Genomic DNA, 20,288 nt, shown 5'->3' with positions numbered 1-20,288 from the left:
CCCAGTGGCTGCGAAACTTTTGCATGCGTAAGGGCACTTTCAGGGAACTTTGTGACTTGCTTTCCCCTGCTCTGAGACGCAAGAATACCAAGATGAGAGCAGCCCTCACAGTTGAGAAGTGAGTGGCAATAGCCCTGTGGAAGCTTGCAACGCCAGACAGCTACTGGTCAGTCGGGAATCAATTTGGAGTGGGCAAATCTACTGTGGGGGCTGCTGTGATGCAAGTAGCCAACACAATCAAAGATCTGCTGCTACCAAGGGTAGTGACCCTGGGAAATGTGCAGGTCATAGTAGATGGCTTTGCTGCAATGGGATTCCCTAACTGTGGTAGGGCCATAGATGGAACCCATATCCCTATCTTGGCACCGGAGCACCAAGCCAGTGAGTACATAAACCGCAAGGGGTACTTCTTGACTCCCTGAGCCATGTGTCCCCTGCAACTGCATGACATACTGCTGGAGTCTCTGCATGGTTGATGGAGTGTGTTACCAAGGTTCTTTCATTAGATCCAACAGGCCATGGGGCTACCTGCCATACAGGAGCTCAAAGGGGGAGAATTTGGTGGATGATTGGGGCACTTTCCTGATAGCAAGAAATAGAGGTGGGATCAACTGGCCCCACTGGTGTAATTCTTGTGGCGGAAACTTTTATAGCATGTCTCTTAGAGATTGGGAGCCCCCAATAAATAGTCTGGGCTACCCCCATAAGGCCAAGAGGGTCTCCAACTGCTATGGGGGACACCCAGCAACCACAGTCACCCACTCAAAGGTTATAAGAAATGGTTTGAAGTCATCAAGAGATCCCAACCCGGAAAAGTGTATCGGCAACGGGGATGTGAGGGTATTCACTGCACCTCTGGGGGTTGGCCCGCTCAGTCCAGGCAGAAGGGTCACAAGCTATTGGAGACATTATTGCTGCTGCTCCTGGTGTTGCGCCCCCATGTCCTGGAGCAGTTGCCGTTGTGGGGGCCTCAGCTTCTGCACTAGTTGTTGTTGCTGAAGTTCAGACACCTGCTGATGTTGCTGGCTCTCGGCCACATATTTAATGAGATTGTCCAGCTCCATCTCTCCCACTAGGGCCCTGGTATTCACACGGCGGCCCACGAGCCACTTGCGACTCATCCGGGTAAGCTGCTGGCAGGCCGTGGGAGTCTGCTGACATTGAGTGTCAGCAGGCACTGCGAACTGCAGCTCCCACTGGCCGTGGTTCACTGTTCCCAGCCAATGGGAGCTACAGGGAGTAGTAACCAGCACACCTATGCAGCCCACACCACTCCCCACAGCCCAGTCGCTGCTTCTCACACCTTCCATTGGTCAGGAATGGCGAACCACGGCCAGTGGGAGTTGCAGGAGCCTGTGCTTGCTGATGCTTAATGTCAACAGACTCCCATGGCCCACCAGTGGCTTAGTCTGATGAGTCGCATGTAGCCCGTGGGCCTCCATGTGAATACCAGGGCACCAGGGATATCTTAAGTGTGGCATTCACAGGACCCCTTACTGCCAGGTTTGGGTTGCTGTCCACATTATTCACCAAGTAAAGTGGATTAAAGTTCGTCCCTCCCCCTCTGAGTAAGTGGGGAGCCACTCCAGCTCATTACATTGCTGGGCATCACCCACAGTTTGGGAAATAGCCAGACAACCCACAGCCTTTGGCTCTGGGCAGAAGTCCAGGCAGAGCAGAAATCAGTTAGGGTCTCTAGCCTCCAATCGGGGCAAACAGTTATGAGTCCAAGCCCTTTGTCAGGGCTCAGTAGCTGTCAGTTATAAGCCCCAAGCCTTCAGTCTGGACAGGCAGTATAGGGTGTATGGCTTGGGCCTGTACTCAAGGTTGAGCAGCAAACAAACAGTTAGTAGCCCCAAGTCCTTAGTCAGGAATGGACAGCAAAAATTCTATGGGTCAGGCCTGTATTCAGGGCCAAAAAAACAAGAGGGTCAGGCATCCTAGTGCTGGCAGATGGCTGACAATCTTAGCCTCCTCGGGCTAGAGTGGGGGGGAAGGCAGGGGTGGGCCCTCCAGACTCCACTGCATCCCAGCCCAGGGACCTAACAGTGGAGCAGAACTCCACCCCGGGTCAGCAGGGAATCCAGGCAAAATGTGCTGACAGGGTCTCTGGCTGCAACACAGCCAGTCTAGGGTTGGCTGCCGTGGGCCACTTCTTCCCCTACTGTCAGTGGGTTCCTGGATCTGTAGGGGGTCCTCTGGTTCATCTGGGTAGAAGGCCAGAGGCAGTCTCAGCAAATTCTCGGTGCCTCTGTCAGTGGGTGGTTCCCGCAGGTCAGACCAGTCCTTAGCTCAGTGACTGTAACCTGCAATCTCCCAGATAGGGAGCTGGCAGGCAGTGTCTGTTTCCTTCGGCAACTGCCACCCAACTGAGCTTCAAAACCCATCATTTATACTTCCTGTTCTGCCCTCTGACTTCGGGTGGGAGGGGCGAACATAGTCTGGCTCCATCAGCCATAGTTCACAGATGTGTCCCTCCCCCTCTGGCTCAGCGGGAGGACACTATGTTTCACTCTAAATATATCAGGGGTCATCTGAAATTGTTTCAAAACTATTTCTTTGAATGTACCATAATCTAAAACACCCTCAATTAGCATTTTATTGAATATATCCAGAGGTTTACCAGTTAAGTTTGCAAGGGGGGCATCTTCTGGTCATCAGGAATCTTTGAATATGACACAGCCTCTCAAAGGCAGTGAAGTATTCAGCAATATCATCTGCCTCATTGTATGCAGAACAGAACTGCTCTTATTTGTGTATTTTTGGAGAGGTGGGGATCAGTGGAGTGGGAAGTTTCTGATTCTGCATTTCCAGCTTTTCCAGTTGGTGTTTCCTCTCTCCCTTTTTCTCCTTAATTTATTGTTGTTCCACTTCTGTGTTCAGTGTGCTCTCTGGCAGCCTCTGCCTGCTTTAGCTCCAAACTTTTCCTATTTTTCATTTTCTTTTTCTACTGCCTGCAATCTGAACAGTTCCAATTTTACAGTTGTTTTACTGTTTTCACTATCTTGCTGCTTTCCTGTCCCCCACCCCCACCCCACATCCCTTTCCCGAAATAAGCAAAGAGAAAATGGCAAACTGGTAACCTCTTTGACTGATCTCGAGGCAGCACGTATTAAGTCTCACTTTTAAAATCTCTACACCAGTGTATGAAGTGGAAATCTCACTCAGGGCAAGAAGCTCTGCATTTCACCCTGCATGTAGTGCCACTGTGACAGTATTCCTGGGCTTCAAGCTGGTAGTCGGGTACTGCTGAGCTCTCTGGCACCCGCCTCACACTGTGATAATGTGACACGCTGAAGACCCCTCCAGGTCCTGCACTGACACAGACATTCATAGCCAGGGACAAACTCAACTGAGCTACCTGAGTGTTTTCTCTAACCACTCATGAATCCATAAAGAATCCATAGAGAGGCTCCAGGAAATTCTCCCCAGCTTGCCAGCCTCAGACCCCAGAGATGCACTGTGTTGCTCTGGACAGAAGGATGACCAGGGTAAGTATATAACCCAGTCTTCCATTCCCTCAGTGCGTATAGGAGAATGTATCATCCCTATTCCTTAGGAGATTTCCCTTTACACTTCAAACAACACACTGTTTTAGGTAAAAAATATAAGAGATTTATTAATTAGAGAAAGATGGATTTTAAGTGATTAGTATGACCCCAGGAAAATCATTAGGTGGGAATAAACTTATTCCATATTCCATTGTGTTCATCCACCTTAATTTTTTCACTGAAACCTCTAAGTTTTCCACTAACAGCTCACACGGCATACTTAGTAGAAGATTTGCTGCAGTTATATAACAGTGGTGACTCTGAGGGAGCCAGGGGGTTGCTTTGGGCTACAGATTGTCACTTCAATCAATGTACACAACGAGACAGCTGCAGTGGCACAGGAGCCGACACACAGAGCTGGAAACAGGGGCGTTTGAGTGGGAGTTGGCAAGGGGAGTCTGTGAGGGGAAGACTAGGAGAGCCAGCCAGAGGAACAGACAGGCTAGTGAAGGGAGTGTGGGGTGGTCTGGCAGTGCTCGCTGGGGGGTTGTGTTGCTGTGGGTGATGGTGTTTTGTGTGGTTTGTGTTTCCCGGGCTAACAGGATTTAGGTGGGAAGGCGACTACAGACACAGAGGCAGCAGTGGGAGTGACCCAAGCAGTGGAAGACACAATGAGGATGACTGGATGTGGAAGCTGCGGCATGTACATGATCCTGGAGGGTGAAATGTGAAATGGACCTGAAATGTGTTTCGTCTGCATGAAGTGCCACCTGATAGAACTGATGGAAGAAAAGATCAGAGGATTGGAGATGCAGGTGGAAACTCGGGTCGAGTTTAGAAGGGGGTTCGAACAGATGGTGGAGCAAAGACATGAGGAGGCTGAAGGGAAAAGCTCAGACTTGCAGATGGAAGCAGGACCAAAGAACTCTGAAGGGAGACTGCTGGGTGAGGAAAGTGGACAGTGGACACATGTGACTAAGAGAACCAGGCAGAGGAAAAGACAGGGTAATGAAGGAGAAACAGAGCTCAGGAACAGGTTTGCGGAGTTGGAAAATGAAGAAGGGGAACAGCAAGTGGTCACTGAAGGTGAGATGGCAAGGAAGAAGAGAAGAGCAGCTAGTCCTATAGGAAGAGTGGAAGAGTCATTGGAGATAACAACACCAAATATGAGCCCAGGAGGATACAGGATGGGTTGAAGAGGATTATAAGGGAAAATAGGAATTGAGAGGGAATGGGGGATAGACTGGAGAATTGCGCCATCACCAGGAAAAGGCAGGTATACATGATTGGGGACTCATTACTGAGAAGAATAGACAGGCCTGTAACCAGAGCTGATCCAGAGAACAGAAGGGTGTGCTGTCTGTCGGGTGCTAAGATATGGGATGTGGACCTGAAGCTGAAGAGGATCCTAATGGGAGTAGGAAAGAATCCACTGATCATCCTTCCTGGGAACAAATGATAACGCTAGATTCTCACTGGAACGTACCAAGGGAGACTATGCCAGGCAGGGGAAGATGCTTTAGGAAATTGAGGCTCAGGTGATCTTCATTAGGATTCTGCCTGTTCCTAGAGAAGGGCAACAAAGCTGTGACAAGATTATGATGCTCAACAGATGGCTCAGGCAGTGTTGCTATAAGGAGGGCTTTGGGATGTATGGCCACTGGGAGGCACTCATGGACAGAGGACTGTTCTCTCGGGATGGACTTCACCTGACTAGGGAGGGAAATAGACTTCTAAGATGGCGGCTGGCACAACTGATCAAGAGAGCTTTAAACTAGGAATTTGGAAGAGATGTTTGGGAAATGTCAAGGTAATCCCCACGTCAGATTTTAATATTGAGAAGGAAGAAAAAGAAGTAAGAAAGGATATGGCCATGGGTAGGAGAATGGACATAAGGAGGAAGGGTAGTGTAGATACCAGTCTAATAGGTGATACTGGTGGTAGAATGTCTGTGCCTAATTGGGTAAAGAATGTGAGCGAATCCAAACAGCAAAAATTAAGATGTTTGTACACTAGTGCGAGGAGCCTTGGTAACAAAATGGAGGAACCAGAGTTACTGATGCAGGAAGTGAAACCAGATATTCTAGGGATAACAGAAACATGGTGGAATAATAGTCATGACTGGAGTACAGGTATTGAAGGGTATGTGCTGTTTAGAAAAGACAGAAATAAAGGTAAAGATAGTGGGGTAGCATTGCATAATCACAGGTTTCAGAGTAGCAGCCGTGTTAGTCTGTATTCGCAAAAAGAAAAGGAGTACTGGTGGCACCTTAGAGACTAACAAATTTATCAGAGCATAAGCTTTCGTGAGCTACAGCATGAAATGCATCCGATGAAGTGAGCTGTAGCTCACGAAAGCTTATGCTCTAATAAATTTGTTAGTCTCTAAGGTGCCACCAGTACTCCTTTTCTTTTTGGGGTAGCATTGTATATCAACGATGAGGTAGACTGTAAAGAAATAAGAAGCGATGGAATGGATAAGACAGAGTCCGTCTGGGCAAAAATTACATTGGGGAAGAAAGCGACTAGAGCCTCCCCTGCGAGAGTGCTTGGGGTGTGCTATAGACTGCTGGGATACGATCTGGATATGGATAGAGACATCTTTAACTGTTTTAATGAAGTAAATATTAATGGGAACTGTGTGATCATGGGAGACTTTAACTTCCCAGATATAGACTGGAGGACAAGTGCTAATAATAATAATAGGGCTCAGATTTTCCTGGATACAAGTAGTTGCTGAACCAACAAGAGGGGATGCCATTTTAGATTTGGTTTTGGTGAGTAGTGAGGACCTCATAGAAGAAATGGTTGTAGGATACAACCTTGGTTCGAGTGATCATGAGCTAATTCAGTTCAAACCAAATGGAACGATAAACAAACATAGATCTGTGACTAGGGTTTTTGATTTCAAAGGGGCTAACATTAAAAAATTAAGGAAATTAGTTCGTAAAGTGGATTGGACTGAAGAACTTGTGGATCTAAAGGTGGAGGAGGCCTGGAAATACTTCAAGTCAAAGTTGCAGAAGCTATCGGAAGCCTGCATCCCAAGAAAGGGGAAAAAATTCATAGGCAGGAGTTGTAGACCAAGCTGGATGAGCAAGCATCTTAGAGAGGTGATTAAGAAAAAGCAGAAAGCCTAGAAGGAGTGGAATATGGGAGGGATCAGCAAGGAAAGCTACTTTTTTGAAGTCAGAACATCTAGGGATAAAGTGAGAAAGGCTAAAAGCCATGTAGAGTTGGACTTGCAAAGGGAAGAAAACAAGGAAAGAAGTGGGACCACTAAACACTGAGGATGGAGTGGAGGTTAAAGATAATCTAGGCATGGCCCAATATTTAAACAAATACTTTGCCTCAGTCTTTAATGAGGCTAATGAGGAGCTTAGGGATAATGGTAGGATGGCAAATGGGAATGAGGATATGGAGGTAGATATTATCACATCCAAGCTAGAAGCCAAACTCGAACAGCATAATGGGACTAAATTTGGGGGCCCAGATAATCTTCATCCAAGCGAATTAAAGGAACTGGCACAAAAAAATTGCAGCCCATTATCAAGAATTTTTAATGAATCTGTAAACTCAGGGGTTGTACCATACGACTGGAGAAATGCTAACATACTTCCTATTTTTAAGAAAGGGGTGAAAAATGTGATCTGGATAACTACCCTAATTTTACCTTGATTTCAGTAAGACACTTGATACAGTTCCACATGGGGAATTATTAGTTAAATTGGAAACGATGGGGATCAATATGAAAATTTAAAGGTGGATAAGGAACTGGTTAAAGGGGAGACTACAACAGGTCACACTGAAAGGTGAGCTGACAGGCTGGAAGGAGGTTACAAGTGAAGTTCCTCAGGGATCGGTTTTGGGACCAATCTTATTTAATCTTTTTATTAGTGACCTTGGCACAAAAGTGGGAATGTGCTAATCAAATTTGCGGATGGCACAAAGCTGGGATGTATTGCCATAACAGAGAAGGACCGGGATATCATACAGGAATATCTGGATGACTTTGTAAACTGGAGTAATAGTAATAGGATGAAATTTAATAGTGAAAAGTGCAAGGTCATGCATTTAGGGATTAATAACAAGAATTTTTGTTATAAGCTGGGGACGAATCACTTGGAAGTAACAGATGAGGAGAAGGACCTTGGCGTATTGGTTGATCACAGGATGACTATGAGCCACCAATGTGATATGGCCATGAAAAAAAGCTAATGGGGTCTTGGGGTGCATCAGGCGAGGTATTTCCAGTAGAGATAAGGAGGTGTTAGTACCGTTATACAAGGCACTGTTGAGACCTCTTCTGGAATACTGTGTGTAGTTCTGTTCTCCCATGATGTTTAAGAAGGATGAATTCAAACTGGAACGGGTACAGAGAAGGGCTACAAGGATGATCCGAGGAATGGAAAATCTGTCTTATGAAAGGAGACTCAAAGAGCTTGGCTTGTTTAGCCTAACCAAAAGAAGGCCGAGAGGAGATATGATTGCTCTTTATAAATATATCAGAGGTATAAATAGCAGGGAGGGAGAGGAATTATTTATGTTCAGAACCAATGTGGACACAAGAACAAATAGCCTAATTTTGGCAATTAATTGATCTTTGACTGTTAGCGGTAAATATGCGGTACATATGCCCAATGGCCTGTGATGGGATGTTAGATGGGGTGGGATCTGAGTTACTACAGAGAATTCTTTCCTGGGTGTCTGGCTGGTGATTCTTGCCCATATGCTCAGGGTTTAGCTGATCACCATATTTGGGTAAAGAAAGAATTTTCCTCCAGGGCAGATTGGCAGAGGCCCTGGGGTTTTTTTCACCTTCCTCTGCAGTGTGGGGCATGGGTTACTTGCTGGAGGATTCTCTGCACCTTTATACCATGATTTGAAGACTTCAATAGCTCAGACATAGGTTAGGGGTTTGTTACAGGAGTGGGTGGGTGGGATTCTGTGGCCTGTGTTGTGCAGGAGGTCAGATAAGATGATCATAATGCTTCCTTCTGACCTTAAAGTCTATGATTCTATCTCCCTTGTACCTCATGTTGTATTTGTATATAAGACAAATATCCATGTCCTGAAAAGACTCAGTTCTGATCTGTACCACAGCGGAAAAGCAAGCCAAGGTACAGAGCAAAGGAAAATGAAATAGCGTTTTCCCCATTACCCATCAAACATGCAATATGTGACCCCTGAAAATGTCCCTCTGTAATGGGTTGTGGGCTCACCACCATGACACCTCCTGCTGGCCATTCTGGGAATTAGCTCCTTCCAACAGTGCACCTTCCTCAGGTGCTATCTTCCCCGCCAACACTTCCTCTCTCTCCATCACTCTTGGATGTGTGTCACTCTGTGGATCATGGCATATGTTTCTGGGCATGGCCCTCCAGCTGTGCTCTGCTCCGCTGTTTCCCCCCTTCCAGGGGTGACCCACCAGTCTTCAGTCCCTGCACTATCTCTCAGTGGGAAACTACAGTCTTAGGTTTAGCCACCTTCTGCAGTGGCCAGCTGCAGTCCCTAGTGGCCACTCCCCTCAGTGGCAAGTAGAGGCAAGGGGGGAGACCCGGTCCATCCCACTGCTCCTGGTCCTGACCCAGGAACCCTTGAGGCGGCAGCAACATGTCTCCTTCAACCCCCACTGCCCATTTCCCTGGGCCACTTTTCTGTAGCCCTAACACCTTTTTTACCCCTGTGTCAAGGCTTCAGTCTGTCAGCCAGTCAGGATGGAGCTCCTTCTTGCTCTCCTGACCCTGCCCAGCATGGGTCTATCTGAGGTGCTCTTCCCGGCACCCAGTCCTTCTCCCTTGCGCTCCAGGGAGCGACTGCCTCTGCTCTGTAGAGCAGCCCTTCATATATGGCCCTCCCTAGCCCTGATTGGCTGCCCTAACAACCTTCCCCTGTTACCTGAGGTTCTTTCAACCCAAAGCTCTTGGTAACTTTTATTCTTTGTGAGGTGGTGTCAGGAAGTAAATCAGGGGAGACACGGCCGTCCGACCGATAGATGGCTGGCACAAACAGGACAACACAAGAGTGCTTTCACTTAAAGCTAAACTTTATTTAGTCTCAAAAACTTACACAAATTTGCAACAGGTTAGTAAAATACCCCCAATCCTTGATAATTGCTGAAGCTGAGTGTGGCTCTCGAGTGTCACAGTGACAGGCTTCCGGAGGCCAAACTTCCATCTCCCGGTGGGGAACACAAGATGCATCCAGAGGGAGTGTCCCACTACCTCAAACTTTCCCCTCCTTATTTATAGATTAGTCATACAATGACTTAAAGAAAACTTGTTAAGCAAGCAGTTTCAACAGTCAAACAAGAGGTTTCCTTCTGATTATTGATTAACCATGTGTGTTTTTCCCCAGAGTTTGCAGCCTTGGACAGACACATTCTTGAGGGCACATCCTGTTCTTCTAAAATGCATGTATCACCAACTTCAACACAATTCTTATCAGGAAGAACATGGGGTCAAGCTGCCCTTTCTGTGGCACCCTATGCCCCTTCCCCTCCTGCCTTTGTTAAGTTTTATGGCCTGCTCACTTGGCTGCTTTTAGCAATAAGCAATAGTGGTTTCAGGCATTTTACTGGTTTGCCAAAATCTCACCATACAACTCCCATTGGTTGACTGAAAAAGCCCTCTTCTGATTGTCTGGGTTCTGTACAGCCTCCCTGTCATAAATATAAAGAGAAGGGTAACCACCTATTCTTTATATGGAGCGGCAGCGAACCAGCGGAGCAGCGGGGACAGCAGAGCAGCTCACAGCAGGAGTTTGCCTGGGACTGGTAAGTATCCGAGTGTGTGTGTTTGCTTGCTGAGGAAGTATCCGAGCGTGTGTTTGCTGGGAGGGAGCCTGAGTGAGTGTCTGATTGGCTGCTAGCCTGCAGGGGGCGGGCATTAGGGTGTCTGTGTGTTTGCGTCAGGGAAGCCTGGCTGTTTAAAAATAGCCGGAGCCTCGCGAACCAGCTGAGCGGCAGCGAACCAGCGGAGCAGCGGGGACAGCAGAGCAGCTCACAGCAGGAGTTTGCCTGGGAGTTCGCCTGGAGTGAGCCCAGTGAGGCTTACATCTTGCCAACGTCTCTGAGGAAGCTCATAGTAGGTAGGTGATATGGAAGGGGGGAATTCAGCTGTTGTGACCTGCACTGGATGTGCCATGTTTGTCTTTCTTCCACAGGACAGAAGCGACTTTGTCTGTACAAAGTGCAAGCTGGTCTCCATATTGGAAGAGAAGATTGAAGGTCTGGAGCAACAGGTAACGACCCTGCGTTGTATACGAGAGACTGAGGATTTTCTGGACCAAACTCAGGATAGCCTTCTAGGGGCACAAAGCTCTAAAGATGTAGAGCAGGTTGCACAGAGGAGCCAAGAGGCCAGTGAAGAAGCTTGGCAACATGTGACCTCCAGAAGAGGTAAGCGGAATGTCCGGGTTCCAGTAACACAGACACAGGTAACTAACCGCTTTCATGTTCTCTCCACAGGTACCAATGCGGAGAGTGGACCAGATGATATGTCTGGGGGGAGAAAGCGGAAGGAGACTCCGCTGGTTGGGAGGCATGAGATGCGATGTCCTGAGGTTGGAGGTTCCACGACCACCACTCCCAAGAGGAGAAGGCGGGTGGTGGTGGTCGGGGACTCTCTCCTCCGGGGGACTGAGTCATCTATCTGCCGCCCTGACCGGGAAAACCGAGAAGTCTGCTGCTTGCCAGGGGCTAAGATTCGTGATGTGACGGAGAGACTGCCGAGACTCATCAAGCCCTCGGATCGCTACCCCTTCCTGCTTCTCCACGTGGGCACCAATGATACTGCCAAGAATGACCTTGAGCGGATCACTGCGGACTATGTGGCTCTGGGAAGAAGGATAAAGGAGTTGGAGGCGCAAGTGGTGTTCTCGTCCATCCTCCCCGTGGAAGGAAAAGGCCTGGGTAGGGACCGTCGAATCGTGGAGGTCAACGAATGGCTACGCAGGTGGTGTCGGAGAGAAGGCTTTGGATTCTTTGACCATGGGATGGTGTTCCATGAAGGAGGAGTGCTGGGCAGAGACGGGCTCCATCTTACGAAGAGAGGGAAGAACATCTTTGCCAGCAGGCTGGCTAACCTAGTGAGGAGGGCTTTAAACTAGGTTCACCGGGGGAAGGAGACCAAAGCCCTGAGGTAAGTGGGAAAGCGGGATACCGGGAGGAAGCACAGGCAGGAAGGTCTGTGAGGGGAGGGCTCCTGCCTCATACTGGGAATGAGGGGCGATCAACAGGTTATCTCAAGTGCTTATATACAAATGCACAAAGCCTTGGAAACAAGCAGGGAGAACTGGAGGTCCTGGTGATGTCAAGGAATTATGACGTGATTGGAATAACAGAGACTTGGTGGGATAACTCACATGACTGGAGTACAGTCATGGATGGTTATAAACTGTTCAGGAAGGACAGGCAGGGCAGAAAAGGTGGGGGAGTAGCACTGTATGTAAGGGAGCAGTATGACTGCTCAGAGCTCCGGTACGAAACTGTGGAAAAACCTGAGTGTCTCTGGATTAAGTTTAGAAGTGTGTGCAACAAGAGTGATGTCATGGTGGGAGTCTGCTATAGACCACCGGACCAGGGGGATGAGGTGGATGAGGCTTTCTTCCGGCAACTCACGGAAGCTACTAGATCGCATGCCCTGATTCTCATGGGTGACTTTAATTTTCCTGATATCTGCTGGGAGAGCAATACAGCGGTGCATAGACAATCCAGGAAGTTTTTGGAAAGCGTAGGGGACAATTTCCTGGTGCAAGTGCTAGGGGAGCCAACTAGGGGGAGCGCTTTTCTTGACCTGCTGCTCACAAACCGGGTAGAATTAGTGGGGGAAGCAAAAGTGGATGGGAATCTGGGAGGCAGTGACCATGAGTTGGTTGAGTTCAGGATCCTGACGCAGGGAAGAAAGGTAAGCAGCAGGATACGGACCCTGGACTTCAGGAAAGCAGACTTTGACTCCCTCAGGGAACAGATGGCCAGGATCCCCTGGGGGACTAACATGAAAGGGAAGGGAGTCCAGGAGAGCTGGCTGTATTTCAAGGAATCCCTGTTGAGGTTACAGGGACAAACCATCCCGATGAGTCGAAAGAATAGTAAATATGGCAGGCGACCAGCTTGGCTTAATGGTGAAATCCTAGCGGATCTTAAACATAAAAAAGAAGCTTACAAGAAGTGGAAGGTTGGACATATGACCAGGGAAGAGTATAAAAATATTGCTCGGGCATGTAGGAAAGATATCAGGAGGGCCAAATCGCACCTGGAGCTGCAGCTAGCAAGAGATGTCAAGAGTAACAAGAAGGGTTTCTTCAGGTATGTTGGCAACAAGAAGAAAGCCAAGGAAAGTGTGGGCCCCTTACTGAATGAGGGAGGCAAGCTAGTGACAGAGGATGTGGAAAAAGCTAATGTACTCAATGCTTTTTTTGCCTCTGTTTTCACTAACAAGGTCAGCTCCCAGACTGCTGTGCTGGGCAACACAAAATGGGGAAGAGATGGCCAGCCCTCTGTAGAGATAGAGGTGGTTAGGGACTATTTAGAAAAGCTGGACGTGCACAAGTCCATGGGGCCGGACGAATTGCATCCGAGAGTGCTGAAGGAATTGGCGGCTGTGATTGCAGAGCCCTTAGCCATTATCTTTGAAAACTCGTGGCGAACGGGGGAAGTCCCGGATGACTGGAAAAAGGCTAATGTAGTGCCCATCTTTAAAAAAGGGAAGAAGGAGGATCCTGGGAACTACAGGCCGGTCAGCCTCACCTCAGTCCCTGGAAAAATCATGGAGCAGGTCCTCAAAGAATCAATCCTGAAGCACTTAGAGGAGAGGAAAGTGATCAGGAACAGTCAGCATGGATTCACCAAGGGAAGGTCATGCCTGACTAATCTAATCGCCTTTTATGATGAGATTACTGGTTCTGTGGATGAAGGGAAAGCAGTGGATGTATTGTTTCTTGACTTTAGCAAAGCTTTTGACACGGTCTCCCACAGCATTCTTGTCAGCAAGTTAAGGAAGTATGGGCTGGATGAATGCACTATAAGGTGGGTAGAAAGCTGGCTAGATTGTCGGGCTCAACGGGTAGTGATCAATGGCTCCATGTCTAGTTGGCAGCCGGTGTCAAGTGGAGTGCCCCAGGGGTCGGTCCTGGGGCCCGTTTTGTTCAATATCTTCATAAATGATCTGGAGGATGGTGTGGATTGCACTCTCAGCAAATTTGCGGATGATACTAAACTGGGAGGAGTGGTAGATACGCTGGAGGGGAGGGATAGGATACAGAAGGACCTAGACAAATTGGAGGATTGGGCCAAAAGAAATCTAATGAGGTTCAATAAGGATAAATGCAGGGTCCTGCACTTAGGATGGAAGAATCCAATGCACCGCTACAGACTAGGGACCGAATGGCTCGGCAGCAGTTCTGCGGAAAAGGACCTAGGGGTGACAGTGGACGAGAAGCTGGATATGAGTCAGCAGTGTGCCCTTGTTGCCAAGAAGGCCAATGGCATTTTGGGTTGTATAAGTAGGGGCATAGCGAGCAGATCGAGGGACGTGATCGTTCCCCTCTATTCGACACTGGTGAGGCCTCATCTGGAGTACTGTGTCCAGTTTTGGGCCCCACACTACAGGAAGGATGTGGATAAATTGGAAAGAGTACAACGAAGGGCAACGAAAATGATTAGGGGTCTAGAGCACATGACTTATGAGGAGAGGCTGAGGGAGCTGGGATTGTTTAGTCTGGAGAAGAGAAGAATGAGGGGGGATTTGATAGCTGCTTTCAACTACCTGAAAGGGGGTTTCAAAGAGGATGGCTCTAGACTGTTCTCAATGGTAGCAGATGACAGAACGAGGAGTAATGGTCTCAAGTTGCAATGGGGGAGGTTTAGATTGGATATTAGGAAAAACTTTTTCACTAAGAGGGTGGTGAAACACTGGAATGCGTTACCTAGGGAGGTGGTAGAATCTCCTTCCTTAGAGGTTTTTAAGGTCAGGCTTGACAAAGCCCTAGCTGGGATGATTTAACTGGGACTTGGTCCTGCTTTGAGCAGGGGGTTGGACTAGATGACCTTCTGGGGTCCCTTCCAACCCTGATATTCTATGATTCTATGATTCTATGATTCTATACAGTGCTATAAAATCCCTCCTGGCCAGAGGCAAAGTCCTTTTTACCTGTAAAGGGTTAAGAAGCTCAGGTAACCTGGCTGGCTCCTGACGAAAAATGACCAATGAGGGATCAAGATACTTTCAAATCTGGAGGGGGGAACTGACTTTTGTCTACCTGTGGGATACCTTTGCTGGGAACACATCAAGGATGCAAGCCCTCCAACTCCTGTAAAGTTAGTAAGTAATCTAGTGAGAAGATGCATTAGGTTTTATTTGTTTTGGCTTGTGAAATTCACTGTGTTGGAGGGAATGTGTATTCCTGTTTTTGTGTCTTTTTGTAACTTTAGGTTTTGCCTAGAGGGATTCTCCATGTTTTGAATCTGACTGCCTGTAAGATTATCTTCCATTCTGATCTTACAGAGTTGTTCTCTTATCTTTGTTTGTTCTTCTAATAAAGTTCTGTTTTTTAAGAATCTGATTGGGGTTTTTGGGTCTTAAAAATCCAAGGCTGGTTTGTGCTCATCTTGTTTATTCTCAAGCCTCCTCAGGAAAGGGGGTGTCAGGGCTTGGGGGGATATTTTGGGGAAATAGGAACTCCAGGTGGTCCTTTTCCTGTTCTTTGTCGAAATCACTTGGTGGTGGCAGCGTTTTACCTAATCCAAAGGCAAACACTTTGTGCCTTGGGGAAGTTTTAACCTAAGATGGTAGAAATAAGCTTAGGGGGTCCTTCATGCTGGTCTCCACATCTGTACCCTAGAGTTCAGAGTGGGGAAGGAACCCTGACACTCCCTAAGGCTGTTTTCAGCCTTCTTCTGACTGTGTGGGGCAGCCACCTCACCACACCCTCTCCCTTTCATTGTTCCTTGTTTCCTGCTGCCATGACATACATGCTCACAAAGACTGTGGAAGGCAACAGGGCAGCAGCTTCTGCTATACAAGTGCTCACATCTTTGAAGCAGCCGCCAAGCAGCAATCCCTCCAGACAGGTCCATACCGAGCTGGTTGCAATTTGTAGCTTCAGGCTGCTTGATGGCAATGGCCAATGACTTACTTGTACCTGGATTCATAACCACACTAATGCACACTGCTTCTTGCCCAGTGGGAGGTGTATATGTGGGGCAGTTCATTTATAAAGGAAAGGCAGAAATGAACCTAAATGCATGGAATGAAGGGAGAGAGAGAGACGGGAAAAACTCACTAGAAAATGGACTCCTGGCTCTATATTGTGGGGAGCACTTTCCAAGGAGAGAGAAATCCTCTCCCTGACCCCAAACCAACACTGGATGGTCCAGGAAACATTTCCTTTGAAGAATGAGGCTGGATCAGTCCAGGAACCAGAGCCCTTGGGAACATACTGAGGGCAGGGGAGCCACATTTGGGTGAAGAGAACATCTTGTGGACATCTCCCCATCCAACTCCACTCCCCTTCCACTCACAGTCCCATAGCATCTGTGTAGCAGCTCTAGATTTGCTGTCACCCCCCCACTCAACCCTCGTGGTTGGACATAGATCAGACAGCTGTGTTTGGGTCCCACACACTGGACCCATGTGCTTTTGAGTTGGAGCAGCATTTAGGCCCTGCCTCTGGTTCTGGGTTTCTAGATCTACTCTGGCGCTACATCTTCCATTGTAATGCCTCCTTCTGGGAGTGCAGGCCTGTGCCCCAATCACCAAGGCTCTGGAACTTGTTTCGACTCAGGTCCCCCAGACTCTCCAATTGCTTCAGCAGACCCTTCACAGAGCTTCCCTTGGGAATACTCTGTTTTCAGTTTCTCCCTTTCCGGGCACATGACAATTAAAGCAAACACAGCCAGGCCTTGAAAAGGGGGTTGTGTGACACATGACTAGAAAGGGTTAAGCAACTTGCAGACTAATTAACACAGATTCACCCTTTAAAGACATGTTAGAAAAGAATGTACATGGTAATTAGTGCCATTCTATGTGAGATAGGTTAGAGCTTTGAACTGTAGACTGTAGAAGAGAATGACTGTACTAGTCTATGTTAACGTCTAACTTTTTAGAGATTAACAATGTAACCAAAGAGTTCTCATGGTGGGCTGTATTCTCTTAATTGAGAGATGAAAAGGAAATATTATTAGATGAAACTTGGGTGTAATAATATCATAGTCTATATATCTCTTTAAAGTTTGTGGTAAACTGTCTATAAACTGCAGAATGGATAATTACCTTATGTCAATCCAGATAGTTAATTGCTGGTGATGTTTATGAAAGAGAAAGTTACTTGAAAAACCTATTCTTCAGCCAAGGACTCCTGTGCTGCCCGGAACTGTATAAAGGGCTCTTGGGACCTGATTCTTTTTACCTCATATGTCCTTAAGCTTCCTCAGGGAAAGCGTGAGTCACAAGACTGGAGCCTCCATTACTCCCTGGCCCAAACTGATAGTGAATATTTAGACACAATCTATAGACTAATTCTGGAAGAACTCTCTCCAGCTCTGAAGCCCACCATCTTTATGAAACTGATTTAAGAACTCTATTCATGTCTGTATGCATAATGATCTTTTCATGTCACTTTTATTTTTAAATCAATCTTAGTTTAATTAATAAGAATTGGTTTGAGGCTTGTATTTGGGTAAGATATGAAATACTCATTTACCAGGGAGGTGATGTGTCTGATCTTTTGGGACAGCCAGAACTTTTTTGATACTTTATATGATGAACAGGATTTTATATGTTTCAGAGTAGCAGCCGTGTTAGTCTGTATTCGCAAAAAGAAAAGGAGTACTTGTGGCACCTTAGAGAAGAACAAATTTATTTGAGCATAAGATTTCGTGAGCTCACAAAAGCTTATGCTCAAATAAATTTGTTCGTCTCTAAGGTGCCATAGGATTTTATATGATCATCATCATACTTGACTTGGCTGTTTGGGTGAAAGCCAAAGGCTCGGTGGCTTTGAGGGACCTGTGTTTTGGCTTCTGTGTAACCAGTAAAATCTTGTGAAAGCTGTTTTGTTACTGGCTTGGTAAATCCAAGTAGTAGAATAACTGTCCGTTTCGGGGACTGTCAGCCCCATTCTTTGCAGTTTCCCTAACTGAACAATCTCAAAAAGAAAAGGAGTACTTGTGGCACCTTAGAGACTAACAAATGTATTAGAGCATAAGCTTTCGTGAGCTACAGCTCACTTCATCGGATGCATCTGTGTGATGCTTTTGCAGGGAACAGATTAGGAATGCTCCTCAGAACTCCTGTAACAAGTTAGGTTTCAGAGTAGCAGCCATGTTAGTCTATATTTGCAAAAAGAAAAGGAATACATCATCATCAGTTGCATCCGATGAAGTGAGCTGTAGCTCACGAAAGCTTATGCTCAAATACATTTGTTAGTCTCTAAGGTACCACAAGTACTCCTTTTCTTTTTGTATGCGTTAGATTTCCTTTTGTTTAAATGGCTGGTAAATAAGCTGTGCTGAATGGAGTGTATATTCCTGTTTTTGTGTCTTTTTGTAACTTAAGGTTTTACCTAGGGGGATTCTCTATGTTTTGAATCTGACTATTCTGTAAGGTATTTACCATCCTGGTTTTACAGAGGTGATTCTTTTACTTTTTCTTTAATAAAAAATTTTCTTTTAAGATCCCAATTGCTTTTTCATTGTTCTTAAGATCCAAGGGTTTGGGTCTGTGTTCATCTATGCAAATTGGTGAGGGTTTTTATCAAGCCTTCCTCAGGAAAGGGGGGGTAGGGCTTGGAGGGGGAAGATGTCTCCAAGTGGGCTCTTTCCCTGTTCTTTCTTTAAATTGCTTGGTGGTGGCAGCATAGGGTTCAAGGACAAGGCAAAGTTTGTACCTTGAGGAAGGTTTTAACCTAAGCTGGTAAGAATAAGCTTAGGGGGTCTTTCATGCATGTCACCACATCTGTACCCTAGAGTTCAGAGTGGGGAGGGAACCCTGACAGGTCCTGTTATGAGTAAAGAGCCGGAGCAGCCTGTCCCGGATCTGTTTGCTCCTCACCCCATAGATGATGGGGTTTAGCATGGGGGGCATCAAGAGGTACATGTTGGCAATGAGGACATTGAAATGCAGGGGCACATTCTGGTAAAACCGGTAAGTGAGAGAGAAGAAGAGACCTGGGATGTAAAAGACTAAGGTGGCACAGAGGTGGGAGATGCAGGTCGCAAAAGTCTTGAGACGGGCATCCTTTGTAGGCAGGCTGAAGATGGCCCTGAGGAGCAGGGTATAGGATATGAAAATGAAAATCACATCCAGACCCATCACACAGAATTGCACAAAGAGGCCATAGTAACTACTGACGCAGGTGTTGGCACAGGCCAGCTTCGCCACGGCCATGTGGGCGCAGTACGGCTGGGGGATGATGTTGGTTCTGCAATACGGCCACTGCCTCAACAGGAAGGGATAGGGCAGTATGAATATGTTACTGCGCAGCACTATGGTCAGGCCAATCTTGGCCACCACGGGGTTTGTCAGGATGGTGGAATGTCTCAGGGGATGGCAGATGGCCACGTAGCGATCCAGAGCCATGGCCACGAAGATCCCAGACTCCATCACTGAGAAGCAGTGAAGGAAGTACAGCTGAGTGAGGCAGGCACTGAAACTGATCTCCCTGGAATTGAACCAGAAGATGCTCAGCATTTTGGGCAGGATGGACATGGACAGGACCAGGTCACTGATGGCTAGCATGCAGAGGAAATAGTACATGGGCTTATGGAGGCTCGGCTCCGTCTTCACAATGAACAGGATGGTGAAGTTACCCAGGATGGTTATTACATACATCGCACAGAAGGGAATGGAGATCCAGACATGGGCTGCCTCCAGTCCAGGGATGCCCATCAGGATGAAGGTGGAGGGGTTGAAGTTGGTTGTGTTGGAATCTGACATGAAGTAGAGAGGAAGTGTCGAACACTGAGGCACAACGGTGTCTCCTGCATGTACTAGGTTTCAATGAATTCCTGTATGTGCCCAGGGTCTAGGGTGATGGTCGCAGTACAAATGCCTGGATGGAGAGACATTGTTAATATGAGACACTACATGCACTACTGAAGGCTGTTCTCATGGGGGAAGTAGATTGGTCACTCTTCCCACACTGAAAAATGACATTTTCATTATTTAGAGATATGAATTATGAAAAAATGACCCTACTTATGCCAATTCCATATTTTATGTTGCTCCATTAGTCAATAATGTGTCGTGATGTGAGAAACATTAATAGACACCAGCAGGAAGGAAATGAGTATGGCTATTGGGTATCCATTATTGTTCCTTAATGTAATGAAAGCCAGGCTAGAAAGTGCATGCTGTAGGGAGTTCCACATTCACCCAGTGGCTCAAAATCGGAGTGTAGACAAAAAGCAAACCTTTGTTAAGGCATGTCCCTTGGGACACTTCCCAACTAGAATAGACCTCAGGGAAAAGACCACAGTGTCATTTAGAGCCGTTCCATGGAAACACCTCCTCATTTGCAACAGTGGCCAAAACAAAGACAATCTTGGGATACATAAGGAATGGGATGGAGAATAACCTCCTCTGGACACGCCCTCAGTTTTTGTCACCCAGTGTCCATAAAGGATATAGCTGATGTAAAAGTGATCCTTTGTGCACAGACTGAAAAGTCGAGAACTGTTTACTTTAAAGAAGAGCCAAAGAAGGGAGATATGGTAGAGGAGAGGATAATAAAGAATTGAAATTATTACACTGAAATGGACAAAAAGAGAAAGTTCTCTTCTGGTACTATCTATCAACA

The 20,288-nt window shown here is 47.0% G+C and overlaps 1 protein-coding gene across 1 annotated transcript; it reads right to left on the bottom strand.

Moving 5' to 3' along the window:
• Positions 1–908: 908 nt before the first annotated feature.
• On the bottom strand, positions 909–19,426 carry LOC119842118 (olfactory receptor 52R1-like). The gene is made up of 3 exons (XM_038370042.2): positions 18,499–19,426; positions 11,029–11,048; positions 909–1,151 (listed from the first exon to the last, which is right to left on the bottom strand). The coding sequence occupies exons 1-3, from the start codon at positions 19,424–19,426 to the stop codon at positions 909–911; spliced, it is 1,191 nt and encodes a 396-aa protein (XP_038225970.1).
• Between the last annotated feature and the right edge of the window lie 862 nt (positions 19,427–20,288).

The sequence above is a fragment of the Dermochelys coriacea genome, chromosome 1 (genome assembly GCF_009764565.3).
Source record: "Dermochelys coriacea isolate rDerCor1 chromosome 1, rDerCor1.pri.v4, whole genome shotgun sequence".
NCBI classification, from domain to species: domain Eukaryota; kingdom Metazoa; phylum Chordata; order Testudines; family Dermochelyidae; genus Dermochelys; species Dermochelys coriacea.
The sequence above is the reverse complement of the archived record's forward strand: the minus strand, read 5'-3'. Positions and strand labels throughout refer to the sequence as shown.

What these genes read in the sequence shown, in the direction of transcription:
- LOC119842118 (XM_038370042.2), bottom strand. Translation starts at nt 19,426, where the DNA reads ATGTCAGATTCCAACACAACCAACTTCAACCCCTCCACCTTCATCCTG. An exon ending in CAGGCTGCTCCGGCTCTTTA is followed by an intron (nt 11,049 to 18,498) that starts CTCATAACAGGA and finishes TCCAACCTCAGG; the next exon opens with ACATCGCATCTCATGCCTCC. An exon ending in ACATCGCATCTCATGCCTCC is followed by an intron (nt 1,152 to 11,028) that starts CAACCAGCGGAG and finishes CAATGTCAGCAG; the next exon opens with ACTCCCACGGCCTGCCAGCA.